Genomic DNA, 22462 nt, shown 5'->3' with positions numbered 1-22462 from the left:
ATTATCTTAAAACACGAAAAAATCAACAGTTCATTTGAGCCAAGAGTGGTGAATGAACGCACAATACTTTCTTCATTCAGTGGTCTTTCCCACACGTCTCCTTCCGGAAGACCAGAATTGGAAGATTTTTACCTTCGAAAGAATATTTTGGTTTGCGAAAGGCTATTGTACATAGTTTCTCTTTCTTTCGTCTGTGAACTTGGGAACAGTGGTGAATCCTGTTGGTTCCTACCTCTGAAAAAATTAGTTTATAATGGCTACTGATTTTTTTACGATATATGTTGAAGTTACATTTTTTTTTTTTTTTTAAAAAAAAAAAAAGAGCATATAATTATAAGAGATAGGCAAAAGACAATTGAAGACTCGCTGTAGAAAACAAAGTGCCAAAAACTAGTTACTGTAACAGTAGAGACAAAAGACAGTAAATTGTGCCCAAGCTGCACAAAATAGAAAATATTACTGCTTAGAAATACAACCTAGCATATAACGAAGTATGAAAATCTAACTAAGGCATAAACATATTAAAAAAACAAAATAAGTGAAACAATTTCAAGGTGGCGCTTACATTGTTTTCTACAGCGAGTCTCCAATTACCCTATATTATTAGTATTAAACACAGATTGTGATTATGGAAGCATGATTAAGATGAAACGTATCAAATATTTTCTTCTGAAAACAAGAAAGCAGTTTGTTCTACAGGTAATGTTTGAATATATGAAAAACATTAAAGAAAGCTCTAAAAAAAAAAAAAAAAAAAACCTAGTATATTGCAGGAACATTTTATAAGCAAATATTTTGATTACTACTACACTGTAACTGCCCTCAGAACTTAAATTAAGAAAGGAAGGGACTGTTTTTTGTGTCAAATGTTTTTTTTCTTCCTAGAACTCTTTCTCTACTTCATATCATAATTATTATAAACTTTGACAATTACAGAGTAATCGAAATGTACTCAAATATTCCTGGGAATGATAGCTAAGACTCATAGCTTGTAATAAATAGCATAGTGCCATATTACAAAATACGGTCAACGTTTCATTAATATGAAAAAAGGCATTTTCTTAGAAAAACAAAATCTTAACTGTGCAATATTAAAAATGTAATCAACTTCCTTTCTTCCAGAGTATACAAATAAATGCCAGTTCGAATATTTACAACTTAAAATATTTTACCAACATTAATAACAATTTAGGATTAAAAAAATCCTGCAGATTAATTTCAGAACAACACACAGATGCTACCATCATAAATAGTTTGCTTTGAAATTCATTATATTTTTGTTCTTAGCTTAGTCGGCTTTATTATTTATTCTATTTAATTTACTTATTCCTTTTATATTAATGGTATCTCTATTTTGGAAGCACATAAGTTTTACGCATTTTTTAAACTCCCAAACTATGCTGTGGATAAGTATGAAGTCTTAGAAAGATTCAGTCCATCCGCTCTCAAAAGATATCAGACCAAAAACTGTAAGGTAAATTATATTATTAAAAATTATATTATTATATGCGTCAATTCCATTTTATTACTATAACATAAATTACAAAATATACATACACTAATACCCAAAACTGTACATTTATCACAGCAGAGTGTTTATCAGTATTCTTTTTGGGACAAGGAAAAAATCCCGTGTCGTACATGTTGTAGCAAAGACGCAGGAAGAAAATTCACTGTTAGATACAAACATCAAAACGAAACACTATTTCCGTAAAAATCGACATGGTAATAATAGAAATAATACGTAAACCAGAAAAGCACAAAACACTGATATACATAAATACAAGTTCACAGCCAGATCCATCAGATAAATTTAACTGAATCACAAAAAAAACTTTGATCATAATAATCAGTGGCAGTCTAAATTTTGTAAATCACATTTTTGTTTTTAGTTGTTATCTTCATTGGTTTCTTCTATAAGCATAAAATTACGTCCTCAAGTTCTTCTATTTTGAGTGAAAGACCACATCGATGAAGTTTTCAAAATAGGCTGGAAAAAAGGGAAAAAAATAATATAATTTTTTTCCGAATCTTGAAAATGTTCTATCTTCTAAACTGTTTAGAATCTCATGTTTTAAAACCAAATAGAAGAGTACACTACGTGAAAGAATTTTGTTTGCGTGGTGTGAAATTAATATTGAAATCGGAAGTAATTTCGGTTTTAGTAGAGAGATTAAAGTCGATATGAGATATATTGTTAAGACGCTTAATTAATTAATTAAAAAAAATCTTTTCGCTATTTATTATTGCTTTCACTTTATAGCGATGAAAGTTAAAACAGAAAGTGGTAAATTTCTGCCATTTCCAGTTTCAATAGAGGTTTAAGAGAGATGGTACTACTCTTAGTACGCGAATTCGATTTTTTTTTATTTTCCCTATCTCTTATCGTTTTTGCTCTATGTAGATCAATATTGAAACCGGAGGTTATAGTGAGTATCACTTCCGGTTTTAGTAGAAAGTTAAAGATGGAGATAAAATGTACTGGAAATGTACTTATGATTTATATGCTTCATTAATATATTTTTTAAACTTAGTTTTGATTTCCAGTACACGTCTTATAATCGAATAAATACGATATTTAAATTGTATTTCTTTCCCTAGACAAGAAATAGAATATTAAAGTACTTGTACCTACCCTTGGGTGAGGATTGCCTCCTATCATTTTCTCTCGTATACACCAGCGTAAGTTCTTATGCATGCCTTCACCAGGGACACCTTGCTTCTTCCAGTAGGACTGATATTGTTGATATAAGGAAACAGGATCTGTTCGAGGAATGGTCGCTGCACTCATATTCCATGGGCGAATAACTACAAGGATAAGAGGGCGTTCATTACTGACACTATGGTTATTTCTTAGCTTAAGTTTAAAATTCTCTACAGAAATAGTAGGTCATGGGTGTCACTTCATAACTGAGACAAGTTCTATACTATTCTTTTAGTTTTACGTCTCATGATTATGATGTGCAGACTAAAGAAGATTAATGAATAATGAAAATAAATAACTATGAAGAACTGGTGGAATGAAAATGTGGAGGGAAATGGGGAAAGGATTAGGAATTAGTTTTCAGGACTTTCGGCAGCTATAATCGCAATGCCTGGAAAATTTAAGAGGAGTAAAGGAATATGGAAGGGAGTAGCGGCCTAGGACATTATATTAGGTACTACCCACCAGGCAAATGGGAATGAGGAAACCTCAGGAAAACCTCACTCAGGATGCGTCCGAGTGTTCTCCCCGGGGAAATGGGAAAAGCCTTAAGAAAATTCACTACTTCGTAAAAAGTAAAAATTACTAGAAGTCAAGTCTAAAAACAAAACAATACTTTAAGCTTTTGAACCAAGAAGCTATACACTATCCTGCTAAATCACGGAAGAATGTTCTGTAATCCTACTTATGAAAATACAGAGATTTATTAGATGTGAAAAATAATTTAATATGCACTATAACTAAGCGAAAAATTAAGCAAAAATATTCAAATGTAAAATAAAAAGGTTGTTTGTTACGATTTCTTCACGTTTAGCTTTCAATTCGAAAACCGATATTACTTTCAAGACGATCTGCGAAATAAAAACTCTTTTAGAAATAAACTTACATATGATAAAGAAGATTAATTTTCATTGGGCAAATAATAATCTAATCATACTCACATACATATTCTCGTTTGGTATTAAATGTAGCACCTATGAGAACAATATCTCTGCACTATAAATTATGTGTTGTATCACTCTGATAAATCTAATTTACCGAAAATCGAATCTAACGCAAACAGGTGCGACTCTATTCATCAGGGATCTCTTGTCTAAAATTCCACGAAAATTATTACATGTAGAAGCCCCATTTTCAAAAATGCTCTTTAGCATGTGTCTCAATTTGTAATTCGTTGCTTGAATATATTAACTGATAAATATTTCAAGATGATGCTAAAAAACATAACACGAGTATCAACATTTTACGGTTAAGTGGATCTGTATAGTTTCTAACCAAGTGAGTTTATATATATATATATATATATATATATATATATATATATATATATATATATATATATATATATATATATAACTTCTCGTCATTAAAACTGCAACATACAGGAGTTATCAGAACAGCACAAAATTTGCACAATGTGTAGGAGATTATTGTAAAACGAAATGATTGGTTGGCCAAGGCCGTCACGTACACCTGCCAGCCATCTGAGAAGAGGTACCTCGAGCAGGCCAGAGAGGCGCAGAAGAGCGGTGAATGTACGTAGTTATCATTGTAGTGTGTCAAAAGAGGTCAGCATTGCCTCGTTGTCGAATACGGCAGCTCTTGCAGCAGGTTTCGCAGTTCGATTGGGATCGAATTGTTGCACACCGTGATTGCGGTTTATCGTACGAGAGATCGGTGTCAGAGTAGGACGGAATGCATTTACTGTAGCACGTGTGTGGAATCAGTGGGTACAGAAAAGACCCAGTAAAACGATGCAGAGGTTCCCAACGTCCACATCAGATGACGGACCGCGAGGACAGACGCTGGTACGCATTGCCCAGTTGACTCTAACGGACCGTACAGTCACATCAAGACGGCTGGTGCAGGAACTAGGGACAAGTTTACGACGTTCCAGTGTCCCCAGGAACCGAGTTTCGTCGTTTGGCGGAGCACGATTTTTTTTCTCACTGCGCATTGCTGCGGATTTCTCTGTGGGTACAACATAGAAATGCGCGCCAGATATGGTACGAATACCATCATGCATGGATTGAGGAGTGGAACGCCGTACTCTTCTACGATGAATCCCGCTTCTGTCTACAGCATCACGATGTACATACACGTGTCTGGTAGCACTAGGCTTCATGACATCTGCATCATGAATCATCACACAGGTCCTACACTGGGCATCACAGTATGGTGTATCGTCGCCTTAGGTGTTCGCATCTCGTAAGCATTCAAGGGACATGGAACAGCCAACGGTACATCACAGAGGTGTTCACCCCTGTTGCTGCCTAATCCATGGACTGCATAACATCACTTTCCAACAGGATAACCACGACCCCATGTTGGAAGGAATGTCCTCGCATTTCTGGAAGCTAACCACGTGCCCCTGCTTCCATGGCCCGCACGTTTGCCAGATCTCTCGCAGATTGAGCATGTTTGCTCCATGATGGTCACCGGCCAGCTCAACACAGGTTTCCTCCACCTAATGTTGAGGAGCTTTGGCGCCGAGTGGAAGCCGCTTGCACCGCCATACCTCACGTAGATATCGATGGGCTCATTCTCTCATGTCTGGTCATGTTGCAGCAGTTCTGGCCGTCCGTGAAGGCTCTACACTCTACTAGCTCCTGGAAGTTCTACAATTCTGCTATGTATGTGACATGTCACATCACCGACCTGTAAGTGCATTCTCTTATCTGTTAGCCAAGTTTTGCATGTTTACCTCATTTCCTTCAGTGTATATATATATAATATGTGTGTCTATGAAAATTAATAACTCCGTGTAATTTTATGCGTTTACAAGGTTTAATAAGAAGTTTCTACATAAGTAAGCATATACATACGATGAAATATGTATCAATTTAAAGGAAATTTTTTGCAGAATGTAAAACTACAGAAGTTATCTATATCTGCAACAATGGGTGATACTTTACAAAAAGTGAATTAATTGGAACAGATCAACCTTTCTGAATGTTCATTTCATTGCCGACCCAGTCTAGCTTAATATGAGGTTCGCGCTCAACTATTTAATTAACCTCTCAATCGTGAGGTACATTCTTCTCTTCATTCTAGTTTTGTGGGTGTTCAGAATTATGCAGATGGAGCGTTAAAGTTGTCAAACGTGTAATGAAACGTGTCACTTCTGAAATTAAAAATTATAACGTAAAAATTATGTTCTTCTTTCATAAATGTTCGTAGTGAGTGCACCTTAGAAGGAAAGTCGTACAATCCATTTACATCGGAGGGAAAAGTGTGACATAGCACCGACAAAAGCCAGTGAAATTCAAACATGTAGCAAAACCAATTTTGAAATTGCTCAGATTACGAAAATGCACAAAAGCACAGTAGGAAAGCAGTTGCTTAAGATTCGGAAAGCAAGGTGCATAAAAAGTAGAAGAATTGGCAGATGTGGTCGAAAAGTGAAATCCCCTCCGAGACAGAACAGTGTATTGCGATGGTAGTGTGTTTCAACATATTTCAGTCATCACAAGATCTTGCAGTGAGATGGAGGGAAACATCTGGTGTCAATGTTTATTCATGTACAATGAGAAACAATTTGAAATCCATGGGTTTGCGTTCACATAGGTCAGTCAAGAAGCCATGCCTTACACAAAGACATCGTACAATGCGTGTGCAGTAGCCCAAGCGGATTTCACAAGGATGAGTAGTGAGCAATGGCGCAAAGTACTGTGCAGTAATGAGACAAAAATCAACATTTATGGAAATGATTCATGTGCTAGAGTGTACTGCATGCCTGGTGAACACTTAGTCCTATGTGTACTGTTAAAATCTCGAAGTACCTTAAAAGTGTCATAATTTAAGGATGATTTTTTTTTTTTTTTTTTAAGTAGGGGGGAGGTAGAATTCACATTTGTGACGATGATATTAATGCACAAACATACAAAATGATGCCTTCGGGAAGAGATCTACTCAATGGTGAACCTCTTATTTTTCCAGACGATTCTGACCCTTGCCACCGGGCTAGAGTTATAAAAGATTATATTCTGTCCTTACGGAAAGTTACATCGCTTCCTTGGTTCGGTAATTCACCGGACTCAAACACAATTGAAAATCCAAATCACACGGGTATCCAACTATGTATTAGCTCAAATTGAAGTCATTTCTGTACAAACCTAAATTTAACTTTCGTTAACAACGGCTGTCACAATTTGTAAAGTATAACCCACTGTTGCAGATTTAGGTAACTTTTGTAATTTGCATTCTGCATAAAATTTTCTTTATATTAATATATATTTCATTGTATGTTTATGCTTACTTACGTAGACACTTATTAAATCACTGTGTACAGCGAGCAGTGATTATATTTAGAAAAAATATAAGTAAAAAAGCTTAGTACTCAAAGTAAATTTAAACATGGATGAGTAAAAACAAGCTTAAAAAGGAAGAAAAATATGAAGTAGTATAAAACTTCTCGTCAAACGGAAGTCAAGTAGTGAACAACATGTTTTAACTTCCGTTTACATTTACTTTTCGAAATACTCAGCTGATGATGGAAATCGTAATTTCCGAAAACGCTTCTTAGAGGAATATTTTGGTCTGCGGTGAGTAGTCAGCTTTTTTACTTATATTTTTCTACTTCTTATTAAACGTTGTAAACGCATGAAATTACATGGAGTTACAATTAATTTTTCCATTACTATATGATGAACAGGAAATGCAAGCGAATGATGGAATTTGGTGGATTGAAGAGTGCCAGAGGAAACAATAGAATTCCGAGAAAACCACCAGAAACTATGCTGACAATCACAAATTTACATGGCCAGGGGTTGAGACATTTCCCACCAAAGATGAGCTATCTACCACTATCCGCTGTCCTTTTCTTAAAACTATTTATTTATTTATTTACTCTGTCAGTAAACTTAAAAATTGAACTTACTCATACTCTGAACTTACATGAAGATCGTGGCTTCTCCGGCAATTTTGACTTGATATGTTGTGCAGATTTTTGTTTTATCCTTCGCCGTGGGACATTCCCTTCGTCTACGTTCTCATCCTCGAACAAACGAAACAGAGAATCACTTGATGACGAGGAAGTTTCAGCATGGTCACCACTGCCTGGAAAATCAAGAAAATCATGATAGTCAATTCATACTCATAAGTATAATGCTGCAGTCTATATATAAAACGATACAGGGATAAAAATGTTCCCATGTTAATAAAATAATACCATTAGGGATCAAAGAGCTCTTCAAATTTACAGCATGCTGGTTCAGTAGACATGAATTTTTCCTACTTGAAATAATATTTCTAAATCCGGAAGAATTAGAAAAGGGAATCATGTCATATTGAGTTTTGAAGCATTCATAATCCCGTCCATCAAATTTTCTGATAATAAATTTTAAGGGAATAATAGCCACCAAAAAAGTCCACAATTTCTTCTAAATCCAAAATTTCTCATTATGTCAAATTACTGAATTAAAGGGACATTTCAAGATAAACTCAAAAGATGTATCTAACTAATTCTATAACCTATGGAACCCTAAAGTTCAATGCCGCGTTCACAGAAGTTTTCCATTGACTTCTATCCTTAGCCAACTGAATTCATTTTCTACTTTGTACTTCTATTTCTGCGAAATCCATCTTAATATTGTCCTCCCATCTGCCTGCCCCTAGGTCTTCCTAATGGAATTTCAGTTATTCTGATTGGAATTTCAGTTGCTTTTTTTAAAAGCGTTCCAAGTTTCTTCCATTTTGGTACCATGACCTTCCCATCTAAGCCTTCCAGACTCAATGGCCCTAACAATGTTAGGTAAATGTATAAATTATACAGTTCCTCGTTATGAAGTTTATTACATTCGCCATCCACTTTCCTCTTGGATCCGAAAATTTGCCTCGGGATTTTAGTAGTTTTTGCAACCATACGGCACAACAGGCATAATTGTCATTTTACAAATTTTAAGCTTCAGATTCTTCGACAGAATTCGCGAAGACAGAGTCTGTACTCAATAATAACATGAATCCCTTCCTTTCAATAGACACTTAATTTCTTTCTGGATATTGTTTTGGTCTATTAAAAGATGTATCTAATAAAAACAAAAAAGAAATCAGGTTTTTAAAATTAATAAATAGTAAATTGAGTTATAGAACTAGAAATTATTGTTAAAATTCGCTTACCTAATTTATCTTTACTAACATCTTCTCCAGTACTTTGTGTATCCACAGAAGAATATCTGGAAAAAAAATACAGTTAAATACAAATAAGTTACCCACTTATAATTAATAGAATAGAAAGAATAAAAAGCCACCTTGGTATTTGCAGACAAAATTAAGCAACAGATTCTTAAACGCATGTATATGATCATTCTTCAAAGTGTATTTCCACTTTCCCTGGATATTTTTTTCTTTCTCGCTCTTTATGTTTTCAATTATTTTTGTTCTCCCTTTATACATGGGTCAGTCAGAAAGTCAGTTGCATTCCTTCGTAAATATTTTCGGTCAAAGACTATTTTGATGAAACTGTGTAACAACACTGCTGACACATTGCTGTACCATGTTACGTAGCCACTTTCACGAGGCAAGTGGCGTCCAAGTTGGAAACGCGTGCAGTAATTCTTTTTTGTGGGCACTGAAATTTATCGGCAGCTGAATGAAGTGTATGGTGAAAATGCAATGTCACGTCAAGCTATCGCGAAGTAGTGAAGCACAACAAACGTGCGAACTTCTGACCAAGTTTAGGTGGGGAGTGTGAAATTACCCTCCTCATAGCCCAGACCTTTCACCATGTGATTCCCATGTGTTTGGTCCCATGAAAGACGAACTTTCAAAGCGACAATACCACTCGAATGACGAGGTGAAAGCTGCAGCCCAAAAACGGTTATCGGGCATTGCACGGGATAGACAAATTTGTCGACAAATGCTTAAATAACGGAGGTAATTATTTTGAAAAGTAGATTGTGAATGGAACTTAACGATACAAATGAAGTTATTGTAAAATTTCTATACTGATTTATTTTCTTAAGCATTGCAACTAACTTTTTGACTGACTGACACATACACCCACCCGCCCCCCCATATATATATATATATATATATATATATATATATATATATATATATATATACACTGCTCCACAAAACTTAAGCAACACGAGAGAACGTGGTATAAGCGACGTGTGGGGCCCATTCAGCACTGGTTAGTGGCATGCACATACACAGAGACGCGTCAGAGACACACAGGCAAGGCGAGAACACGTTCTATCGCATAAGCAGCACCGTTGCATGCGCGGTGAACAAATTATGCCATGAGGCGTACACCACAGCCCAGTAGTGTCCGAGGCTCCAGCATTGGGTTAGTGGTTCTTGTGTGGGGTACACACCTTGCAATGACTGATAGACGACATTTGAGTGACTTTGACCGCAGGCGAATAATTGGGCGGTTGGAATTCGGTCGATCACAAGTGGAAGTGGCACAGGAATTCAACGTGAACAAAAGCGTTGTGTCAAGGTTGTGGAGTCGCTTCCAAAATGGAGGTGAAGTCAGTAGACGTCATGGAGGAGGCCGTCCGAAGAAGACGTCGGCCGTCGATGACGAATTTCTCACAATTTCTGCCAAACGTAACCGTCAAGAGTCACGCTCTCAACTGGCCAATGAGTTGTTTCAGGCTACAGAACAACGCGTGAGTCATGAAACTGTTCGTCGTCTCAACAGAGCAGGACTGTATGCAGGAAGGATAGTGCTGTGTGCGCCATTGAAAGTGGAGCACAAACGTGTGCGTTACACATGGTGTCAGGAACATGTTGCATGGGGGAACACCAGTGGGCGCGTGTCATGTTCTCCGATGAGTCGAGATTCAGTTTGTCGTCTGATTCTGGTCGGACTTTAGTGTGGAGAGAGCCAGAAACACGCTATCATCCAACATTCATTGCTGAACGGCCGTCTATGGCAGTGGTTCCATTATGGTGTGGGGTGGAATTATGCTGAATGGGAAAATGGACCTCCATATTGTGCAACATGGCACTTTGACAGCACAACGGTACCGGGATGAAATTCTGAATACACATGTGCGCAATTTCCGCGGAGCATTTGGCCCAGACTTCCTGTTCATGGATGACAATGCCCGCCCACACCGTGCACATCTTGTTTCCGACTATCTGGAGAGCGAAGACACTACGCGTATTGCATAACCTGCATATTCCCTGGACTTGAATCCCATCGAGCATGTGTGGGATGCTCTTGGACGGCGAATAGCGCAGCACAGTCCACCACCAAGCACTCTCCCTGACCTGGGAACAGCTCTCCTCGAGGAGTGGCAACATCTGCCGCAAGACTTGATCAACACTCCGATTTGCAGCATGGAGGCCAGATGTCGTGCCTGTATAGCTGTTCGTGGTGGTCACACGCCATATTGACTGCCTATGCCCTCGCACAATTCAGCTTCACCTGTTGAGGTATTGTTGTGCTGAACTTTTTAGTCACTCTGTATATCCTAACTGTATTGTTCGTCTTCACTTGTGTTGCATTGTGCATCTGGACCGTCGGTTTGTTCATTATACTTGGTGCAGAGATGGTGTCGTTTTATTTTCTGCCACTTTCTTCAAGTTGCTTAAGTTTTGTGGAGCAGTGTATATATATATATATATAGGATGGCCCATTTTAATCTTTCCACGGAAATATCTCGAAAACCGTGAACATTTGGTTGAACATAAATGAACCAAACAAAAACTCAAATAGGAAAGCCATGGGGCAAATCGAATGATGTTGTCGTGGTGGCCCCCAGGGCCGCCTTTCATGGGGACCCAGGCCCAACTTAGAAATTTTAAACGAAAATATGGGTCAAGTGATACCTCGTTCAATAGATCTTCATACACTAAACAGCATTGTGGCAAAAGATTGTTTATATGGGTCACCGTCTTCAAAATTGCCGCCAAGACATGGCGCCTTTATCAGACAAAATGTCCAGTACCACTAATAAGAAAACGTTTGGAGATAAATGAACAGGTTAAAACTCGTACAGGAAATCACAGGGGATATTTATCATTCCAGGCCTCGAGAATAATCCAACGGAGGAAAATATTATTAAAGTATAATTGACATAATGCTAAAAAGGAAATCTAATTGTTAGAAAATTATCTTTCCGATCTCCCTGGGCGAAGCGGGAATGAATGGTAAAAACTCAAATGAGAACCCCACTTTTACTTGCAATAGGTATGGTTTGTCTGAAACACTTAGGTGTACAAGTGACTGGTACTGTAATGAACCATTATTGTGCAGAGAACTTTTGAGCAAAACCAACATTTGTACACATTGTTCTAATATTGCATTGTTCAACAAATTGGTTTCGCATTCCAGTTGATTCATTTTTCCACAAATCATTGCCTGTAATCAAAATGGAAGTTACCATTTAACAAGAATTTTACCTACTTTTTTCATTACAGACATTTATCTCTTATAAAAACACATTTCAGATAATTTTGTTGTGTAGGTACAATCTGCAAAAAGTAAGGTTCTCATTTCCAATTTCGCTGTTGCTTCCCGTTCCGCTTCACCCATTTACGAAGGAAGTTGGAACGATGATTTTCTAGGAATTAGATTTCCTCCTTTTCATTATGGCACTTTTACTCTAATCATCATCTCCTCTGTTGCAACATTTTCGCGCCGTGAAATGAGAAATACCCTCTGTGATTTCCCATAGGAGTTTTATTCTGTTCATCCATTATCTTCAACCATTTTCATATCAGTGGTACTGAACGTTTTATCTGATACAGGCACCATGTCTTGGCGGCCATTTTGAAAAGGTTGACCCATATGAAAATCTTTTGCCACAACGCTGTTTAGTGTATGAAGATCCATCAAACGAGGTATCACTTGATCCATATTTTCGTTTAAAATTTCTAAGTTTGGCCTGGGCCCCCATGAAAGGCAGCCCTGGGGGCACCGCGACATCATTCGATTTGCCCCACGGCTTTCCTATATGAGTTTTTGTTTGGTTCATTTATGTTCAACTGTTTTCATATTAGTGGTACTGGACATTTATCTGATACAGGTAACATATCTTGGTGGCCATTTTGAATACAATGACCGATATGAAAAATCTTTTGCCACATCGCTTTTTAGTTTTTAAAGATCAATCGAACGAGGTGTCAGTCACCCCATGTTTCCATTTAAAATTTTAAAGTTGGGCCCCGAGCCCCTTTAAGAACGGCCCTGGACGGCACCGTCACATCATAATTCGATTTACCCCATGGTATTTCCTTTTGAGTTTTTGTTTAGTTCATTTATGTTCAACCATTTTTGAGATATTTCCGTGGAAAGATTAAGATGGGCCACCCTGTATATACAGGGTGTTTCAAAACAACACCGACAACGTTTGGGAGATGATTCCTGACACCAAGATAAGACAAAAAGTATAGACCAAGCTGGGTGCACAAATGCTTCCTTTCGGAGTTATAGGCTGCTGAAAACATGAAAAAATGAACTTTTAAGGTCCATAGCTCCAAAACTATGGGACCTACCGTAGTCGGTTTAAGACTTCGCTTTGGAACTAGTATGTGCCCTATCTAAATATCCATGTTTGAAAATCCTGTGGTACTTCGCAAGAAATTTTGTAGAGGCTATTTGGCTACGCGCATATAATTTGAAGTACTCACCAACTACTTTTATAAAAATTGTTGCAGAAGTATCGCAGAATTCTGAAAGATGGATACTTGGATAGAGCACATAGTAGTTCCTAAGTGAAATCTTGAACCGACTACGATAGGTCCTATAGTTTTGGAGCTATAGACTCTTAAAGTTCATTTTTACATGTTTTCGGCAGCCTATAACTCCGAAAGGAAGCATTTGTGCATCCAGGTTGGTCTATACTTTTTGTCTTATCTTGATGTCAGGAATCACCTCACAAACGTTGTCGGTGTTGTTTTGAAACACCCTGTATATATATATATATATATATATATATATATATATATATATGAACTATAACGACAAACTTTCAGAGGTGATTCCTCACATCAAAATAAGAGAAGAAGTTCATATTGACCTATGGCGAAGTGCATAGTTTCAGACCTAGGGTTGTCCAAAATCTCGAAAGAGCCAAATTTCTAGAGGCCCAATTTTGAATTCGAGAGACTGTGGATGACGGTCCTTATCAGCGTAAAGGAACTTACGCATATGCAATCCAAAAATGCATATTTCATTAATGTTCAATGGGTGTACAGAGTATTCTCTGCAGGGTGAAATTCCCGGACATGCCATCAACCGAATTTTGAGATATGCTCTGATTTTGTGATTGGTCCAAAGTAGGCAAACGATAAGTCTTCATAGCAGTGAACGCGGAATCCTTTTGCGTGATGTCGGAAGTGTTAAGGATCGTCTGCAGCACGGTCTCTCATACTCGGGAAAACGCATGGTGCGATGTTTTCTTTCACGCTTATAAGTGAAGAAATCGTGAAATATACCGTGACGAAATACATATCATCACACGTTATTCCGAACACAGAGAAACATGGAGCTGCCGGTTCCTAACACTTCCGACTTCCCTCCGAAGCACTGGATGTCCATTGTTGTCAAAGTCTACCTTCTGCCTCCTTTGGACCCTTCTTGAAGTCATGGTATATGTGAAAACTCTACTGAAAACATATCTGAGAATTACACCCTGTAGAAAATATCCTCTATACCTATTGACAATTGTTGAAATATGAACTTTTGAATTATGCATGCGTGGCTTCCTTTACGCTGATAAGAACCACCATCCACAGTTTCTCGAATACGAAATAGGGCCTCTGGAAATTTGGCCTTTTCGCGATTTTGGACAGCCCTAGCTATGATACTATACAGTTTTCGCCATAGATCCATATGAACTTTTTCTCTTATTTTGACGTGAGGAATCACCTATTACAGTTTGTCGGTATAGTTCATTAACACCCTGTATATATATATATATATATATATATATATATATATATATATATATATAAAGAGAGAGAGAGAGAAGGTACATAATGAATAATAATAATAATAATAATGTATTAAGCTTTCTATTTTTTAAAATATGAAGTCAAGACGTTACGAATCATTAGGCAATACACAGAGAACAAGGAAATAACAGCTTTTATGCAGATTTGATGTGAATGACGATCTCCCGAAAACAGAATTTTATTTTCATAGGTTATGAAAATTTGATAGCAGAATCAACAGAATGGATAATGAAAGATAACAGGAAATGACAGAAGGCCAACAGGTATACTGCTGGTCACAGAAACCTCTACAGCCTTCCTGACTTTATAAATATGTAGTAGGCATGTACAGAATAGTCAAAAGGAATGTAAAGAAAAAAATGAACACTAGCGTACTGAGAAAAGATGACCCAAACCTTGAGAAGGCGTACTATCATCAAAACACACACACACACACACACACACACAAAAAAAAAAAAAAAAAAAAAAAAAAGAGAGAGAGAGAGAGAGAAAGATTCCATATCAGCGGCTTCGTTGTCTAGTAAACAGTTTCACACCTAAAGCATAGGTTCGAACCCTGCACATGAAAACTTTTCTTTTTTCAAAAAATCTTTGTTTCATGGAGAAACAGAACATGTGTGTGCGAATGAGGGAAAAATATCAAATATGAAAGAATACTGAAAATAATAAGCATTACATATTAAAAAAATCAGAATCCATCAGTATATGCAAACGAAATAAATCATCGCAATATGGGCTTTACTGAATGTGCCTAAATAGTGTAGCGTCGATTGCATGAAAGAGGCAACTGTTTCAAAGTGCCTCACCGATGTTTTGTTTCCACAATGTGCTGTGATTGAAGAGGGGAATTCCTGCTGCTAAAATTCACAGAACTTCAGCATGCGTATGGTGTTGTGTGTATCGGTGCTACTAGTTTCAGAAACTTTCTAAAATATTTTAAAATGAAACATAGAAACCACCTCGCATAATTTTCTTAACTAAATGATATGATTAACTACAGAGTACCAACGAATTTATTTTAGAGCAAACATTTTCGGTAACCGATGCTGATTTTATCCTTAGTCGCTTCAAATACGACAAACGTTGAATACACTACACTTATTTATTTGTAGTTTCATAATTAACATTGAATAAAACGTTGGCCAAACATACAACTGTACTGTAATAGTATCAGAAAAACTAAATAACCGAAACAAAAATACGGATTTTATCTAAATAATAGAAAAAACTGAAAAAAGTGCAGCTGACCAGATTAATACGACTTTGGACCACTTTTCACACTCAGAACAGCTAATGATACGACATGGAATGAAGTCAGAGGTCGTAAATAATAGCAAGTAGAATATTATACCATTCCATGTACAGTTCATTACTCAATTCGTTAAAGAGGATAAATTTGGAAATCTTCGCTGGATTCTTATCTAAAAAACAGATGTTCAATCATATTCAGGGCCAAGTATTAGGGGGCCTAGGGACGGCTGTGTGAATTGTAGCATTATTATTCTGGAATATAGCGTCGTTGCACGGAAACATCTGGTCCATAGGGTGCATATTGTTCCCCTGAATCAAAATGCCGCCGTCATGTTCTCACGGTTCAGTGGAGATACTCCGGATCATATGCTTGTTTTGGGGCGTTCGCCACACACAAACATGGTCCGTGGTTTGGAATAAGGTAAACGATGACTCATCCGATCGTATCTCACGTTTCCAATCTTCAGCTGTTCATGCTCGCAGCACTATTGACGACGTGCTAAAGCGTGATGGTTCCTTACTAGCGGTTTCACCTGAGCAACTTCACTATGTATGTCCGTGTCATATGACTCATGGCAGACGGTGATCGTTCACATAGGCTGTGAGAGGTACTGTATGAGTTTCTCTGTCACTTGGACCGCAGTTTTGCGGATTCTGAGTCACAATCCACTTTAAGTTTTCGTGCAGCCTGTACTGAGGGCTTATTTTCGATTACTGTTCCTCTTCGCCGATTTGTTTTGCCATGAATATTGTAGGCTGTCATCATCTTGGACAGTTACCACTTTCGTCATGCCCGCACCACACGGCAGAGCGCCAGTAATTTGTCTTTTTCAGCAAGGAAAACCCGGGTTGGATTCCCGGTGAGAAAATATGGATTCGGATCCCACGTTCTGTTGCAGGTCCACGTTATGCTAAAATCCAAATCAATAACCAATTTGCCTTCTTTGGAAATCGGAAAGTTCGTCCACCTTTCACTATCAGTATACCCAGTTCACTGCTCACTTCTGTTCTACTGCTCCTTACGTAATACAGAGTTTGTCATAAAAAGTATCAAGAGCCAGGTGTCGCGGTCGCCGTCTGAACGTTGTCAATCCACAATCTAACGTGTTCTCAGCTCCAGGTGTTTCTATTACTCTGATAACCGTCTGTATCTGTAGACCTACCTTTGTACTACAACGAATATCCTCATTTAATCCTTGATACTTGCGATCAAGCTATGATTTTGGTCACCAGAGGATTGATTGATTTAAATCAAATTTATTTTGCTTAAAACACGAACAAGATGCAGTATTTCTGACTATATTGAGACACTAATCGAATGTAAGTCTGAAACTCATATCTTAATCGGTGTAATGGTACGATTTTATTAGTGCAAGTTTGAAAATGATTTTTTAAAGATTACGGTTAATGGACCAAGATTTTCTTCAATGTACTGATTTAATCATTTCATATTGTACAGGACACTTGAGAGAGCTTGACTCCATTTAACATGCAATACTTATATTATTTTACTTCAGAATTATACATATCACGGTAATGCGTATCATAGTTTTTTTTTTTTTTTTGTTTTTTGTTTTTTTTAAATATAACTGTCACCTTTACTTTCATATAAGAGGCTAAACCGCCTGATATGAATTTTTCAACATGATTAGTACTTATCTCAAACTGGGTGTTTATCATCACTTTGATTAAAATGTGTATCCTAAGGGGGATCCAATTCCAGTGTAAAATTCTCCGAAATGCACGCTTGTAGCGATAGATTATGGTACGCGTGAATCGAACATTTTCCCACAACCGTTTTATTATAAAACGTCACCATCATACAATACGGTATAATACTTTAACAAAAGAGGTCCAAAGATCAATAACGTCCCTTAATTTAATGATAGGTGATTAGGAATGTCCCAAGACTCAGCCGCAGCCAAGACAGAGGCAGGAATTCTCAGGGTCCACACGCAGCCACGAGATTGTGGTAGATCTCTGGACCCAGACGCAGCCAACAGAAAGACAGACGTGATCAATCTGGTGAAACTGATACCTTTGAAGGTACTGCGGCGTCTTTTATATCAAAGCCTGATGAATCTTCGTTGATCCTTATTGGAGGTGATGACGTAGTCCTGTTTGGGTCACATATTGAACGATGACATTCGTCGTCTGCTGGCTATTGTTGTGGTTGAGCATGTGGACCGTTGTTATATGTAGATGATATTACAATAGTGTATCTCAGAAGCTTCTTAAGTTAGGAAAATTAAACTTGGTATATAAACTCTTCATTAAAAATGACTGGACACGTGTCCTAGTGTTTTAAAAAATTCCGCTTCTATATTATTTTCCTCCATATTCAAATCAATGTTGTCTGTCTCATCATCACGGAAAACGGATGAACCGTTTGAAATGAATTTTTGTACGAAGTTAGCACTTGGATTTTGTATTCATAAAAGGCGAAAGTAAGAACGTCGTCGAACAGTTTAAAATGTATTTTTAGACATAATTTGAAATGACCTTGGTATTTACTATTAGCTATATATCTGGACTGAAATTCGAATTCTAAAGGTGTGAGGGGTTGATTTTTCGCAAAGAACAACGGCCACATCGGTTGAAATTTTTTTTTTTTTTTTTTTTAATTGGTTATCTATCTTTTCTACTCAAATACGCATCCTAAGGGAATTAAAATATAACTTCCATATATTTGCCTTAAATCTACGGTATTCTTTTCATGCTAAAAACGGATATTTCACCTGGTTGTTAATACTTGAAATAGGAAGGAAAATAATATATATATATATATGGGTGATTCCACGAAAAAGGGAAATTTTCTGTCACGGGCATTTCTTCAAACTACTACGTGAAAGAATCACCTCATTTTTATTTTGTTTGGTAGTAACCGTCACAAAGTAGGTATGCCATGTATAACAGTTTGCAAATATAACACGAAACATACGTAAAAAATTAATTATTACCCAGATTTCTCAACACCGTGGGCTGTCACAGACTACAGTTGACTGATTTTAATCAATAAATTACAACTGAAGTCGCAAATTAAATATCATTTAATGGTAATTAAATGGAAGAGAACACTTCAGGGTTTCGGTTTTATGGAAAGTAAATCTTTATAACGATTAGTTTCGAAAGCTTGACTATGCTTAGTTTCTGTCACCTCTATTTCGTCTCAACTCCATGGCATGAGAAAAAATTGTCATTGCTCTCAACAGACAGCATGGTCGTCCACATTGCCAACATCCACAAGAAGACAAGGCAGACATGTTTGACTGAAGAACAGAAAAAGTTGTGTGCATGTGTTAAAAGCTATAGGAAAAATATTTTTGTGTGTGGAAAGGAGGTGCGTATATTAATTGATACTCAACACCATGGTATTTATTACTGAATGTATTTGTATGCTATATACCCACTTTCCCTTGAGAAACCTACGACTTAACGTAGAAAATTCGTACACAATTACTCACATGTACTGGTTAAAAAGTGGGCCGGTAAAGATAAATTATATTCGATTTTCTCAACTCCATGTCCATCTGAAAACTAAGGAATCCACGGTGTTGAGACAAGTTCACAGAGTTGATAATCCTATAGTGTTGTTATGCTCATGCTCTTCCAAATATTTGTTCTTTCAACATATTGATAGAAATAAAGCTCGTTTATGGTCTAGTGATTAGTACGCTCGCCTTTCGTGCGTGGTTCTGGGTTTGTTTCCTGGTGGAAGCTGAAAAATTAATGGTGCTTACTTCGCACAGTGAGGCAATTGAAAAACTCATTTGAGTAGAGATGTACTGAAACCTGATCGCGCAGACCATCACAACGGCCGTAGGAGCCGACACGGTGACCACGTGTCATTCACACTCAAAGGCCGGTGGGTCCTAGCCCATTTAAGGAATGTTTTGCGGAAGTTCAGATTTGAAGCTGTCAGGTAGCCTGAGGTAAAACTTCAGTCAAGTCGAGATGGATGGTGTCTGTTTTTAACCTATTGACGTCTCAATCTATAAGTATGCGCACCAACAAAAAGCTTTTAAAGAAGCAATAAGAAAAATATTTTTGTGCATGGAAAGCAGGTGCGTATATTAATTGATATTGGTTTATTTCCTCTCTTGATTGATTGATATTGGATTATTTCTTCTTAACTAATTCGTGACTTTCTCCAACTCATTATTTGTCACATATGAGTCTCAATAGAAGTTTATTAAAAATTCCGAAAAAAATACATTCGGTACGTTCAATTTGGTACGCAGGCGTTTAACAAAGAAAAAAAAACTGTTCATCAAAATCTTTCAATATCAATGAATTTCTTATATTTCTAAAGGTTTCTTGTGTAATAGTCTATAGGAAGTAATATTTGTTACAAGTTTTTTTTTTTTTTCATAGATTAAAATGCCAAGAAAACGATTAAGTGAAAAGGAAAAGCTAGAAAGAAAGAGGGACGCCGAAAAGAAACGTCGGTTGGTAATCAGGAATGATCCTATTAAGTATGGAGAGTTCAAGAGGAGAACAAGAAAGGTGGAGAAAGAGGAAGGAAGAAGGAAAAATAAAAGGCATATTCTCATTATCCGAAAGAGAGCAAAGAATAAAGATAAAAAGGTGGCGACCATCATCAAGAGAACATTACGAAAGGAAAAAATCCGCACAAGTTGCTGAAAAATTTGCTACTTATATGTCAACATCAGTTATAAAATGCAAGGATATTACATGGAAATATTCCGAAACTGGACATGGGAAAGGTGCTCCCGATGGGGGTCGGGGCCACTCTTGAAAGAACCGCAGAATTCCTTATTGCTCAAGGATATGATGTGGACATTAATTGAACAAATGAGAAAACATTGCAGAGATGTCAAGATATACACTATTTCAAAGGAAGAAATTTCATCTGTCGAACAGCAGCTTCCTCTCCACGAAACGTTTTTGGGAACATCAAGTAACATGGTGTAACACAATACCACAAGTAATTAATTTCTGCTCTTTTTCGTGTTTTATGTATCTAGCAGGAGATATCTGCATTCATTTCCATCTCGGGCAACTTAACTACTATTCTCCACCATCAGTGGCAACAATTTCTTCAGATGTAAACATTTCTTGTGAAGTTGGTTTAACAGATGATAATCCACCAAAAACTGAAGACTGAGTTGCAGTTATATACTTTGATGAGTGGTAGCCCCGTAAAATTCAAATTATTTTTTAACTGGTAAAACCACTAAAAACTCTCGCTTCTATTATTATTTGGCCAAAACTTCTGATTACAAGGAGTTACTAAATTTTATCTTATGATCAGCTAATTGTTTTCTTTTCAGGGATTGTCGAAGAGTCTGAGGGCAATGTACGGACAGTCAATTTTATGACGCGGATCGGGAGGAATTTCTCCTGGTCCACTAAACCTGACGTTCAAAAAGCGTTGGCAGTTGACATTTGTGTAGATTAGAACAGCCCTTCCCTGTTTCCTCAAGACATTTCCTTCATTGGAGTGGAAAATGTGGGCAACTTAACAAAGAAGATCGAATTATCCAAAGAAAACTGAGAAATGATGAGTGCCTTACACTATCATTTAGTGTTCATTATACAGGGTGTTTTAAACAACACCGACAACGCTTGGGAGGTGATTCCTAACACCAAGATAAGACAAAAGTATAGACCAATCTGGGTGCACAAATGCTTCCTTTCGGAGTTATAGGCTGCCGAAAACATGAAAAAATGAACTTTAAAACTATGGGACCTACCGTAGTCGGGTCAAGACTTCACTTAGGAATTAGTATGTGCGCTATCCAAATATCCATGTTTTAGAATCCTGCGGTACTTCCACAATAACTTTTATAGAAGTAGTTGGTGAGTACTTCAGATTATATGCCCATAGCCAAACTCCCTCTATAAAAATTGCTTCGTGAGTACCTCAGGATTCTGAAACATATTTTTGGATAGTGCACATATTAGTTCCTAAGTGAAGTCGTGACCCGACTACGGCAGGTCTCATAGTTTTGGAGCTATGGACCTTTAAAGTTCTTTTTTTTTTTTTTTTTTTTCCTGCAGCCTATAACTCCGAAAGGAAGCATTTGTGCACCCAGGTTGTCTATACTTTTTGTCTTACCTTGGTGTCAGGAATCAGTTCCCAAACGATGTGTGTATTGTTTTGAAACACCTTGTATATATACCAAATATACAAATACACTTACCAAATGTTGAAAAAGTATTGAACTTTCGACGTGTTGACTTGATCACACAGAGAAGACAGACGGTTTACATAAGCTCAGAAAACAAATGAAGTAGACAATAGACAGGTTTAGTGACTACTTCATTTGTTTCTTAAGCTTATGTAAAACGTCTATCCTCTCCATACGATAGTCAACATATTGAAAGCGCAGTAATTTTTCAATATTTGATGTGTATGTGTATTTCTTTTTTCCTTATTGTACGTCACTTTGGAACCTTCATTAGATATATTTTCATATGTTTGCAATATTTTCTGGAGTATTTTTGTATAACAAATTATGATACGTGTCTTCTAGTTTGTTAGAATTTTAATAACATAAGGAGAATAATTCTAACTTACAAAAATTATTGGAAAATTATTTTAATTTTTATGTAAATTATAAGATT

The 22462-nt window shown here is 36.9% G+C and overlaps 1 protein-coding gene across 3 annotated transcripts in view; it reads right to left on the bottom strand.

Annotated features, from left to right (window-relative positions):
* Positions 1–1494: 1494 nt before the first annotated feature.
* The window catches only part of Hyls1 (Hyls1 centriolar and ciliogenesis associated), a 63340-nt gene continuing 42372 nt past the window's right edge, over positions 1495–22462 (bottom strand). For all 3 annotated transcript variants that reach the window (XM_081765156.1, XM_081765159.1, XM_081765158.1), the window contains exons 4-7: positions 8822–8877; positions 7601–7762; positions 2636–2808; positions 1495–1990 (exon numbers count right to left, since the gene is read on the bottom strand). In XM_081765156.1, the coding sequence (XP_081621282.1) occupies positions 1937–1990; positions 2636–2808; positions 7601–7762; positions 8822–8877 (445 nt within the window). In that variant the 3' untranslated portion in view covers positions 1495–1936. The remainder of the gene's footprint in view (positions 1991–2635; positions 2809–7600; positions 7763–8821; positions 8878–22462) is intronic.

This window comes from Thermobia domestica, chromosome 7, assembly GCF_964235325.1.
Source record: "Thermobia domestica chromosome 7, izTheDome1.hap1.1, whole genome shotgun sequence".
Classification (NCBI taxonomy): Eukaryota; Metazoa; Arthropoda; class Insecta; order Zygentoma; family Lepismatidae; genus Thermobia; species Thermobia domestica.
Note: the sequence above shows the minus strand (reverse complement) of the source record. Positions and strands in the feature narration are given on the sequence as shown.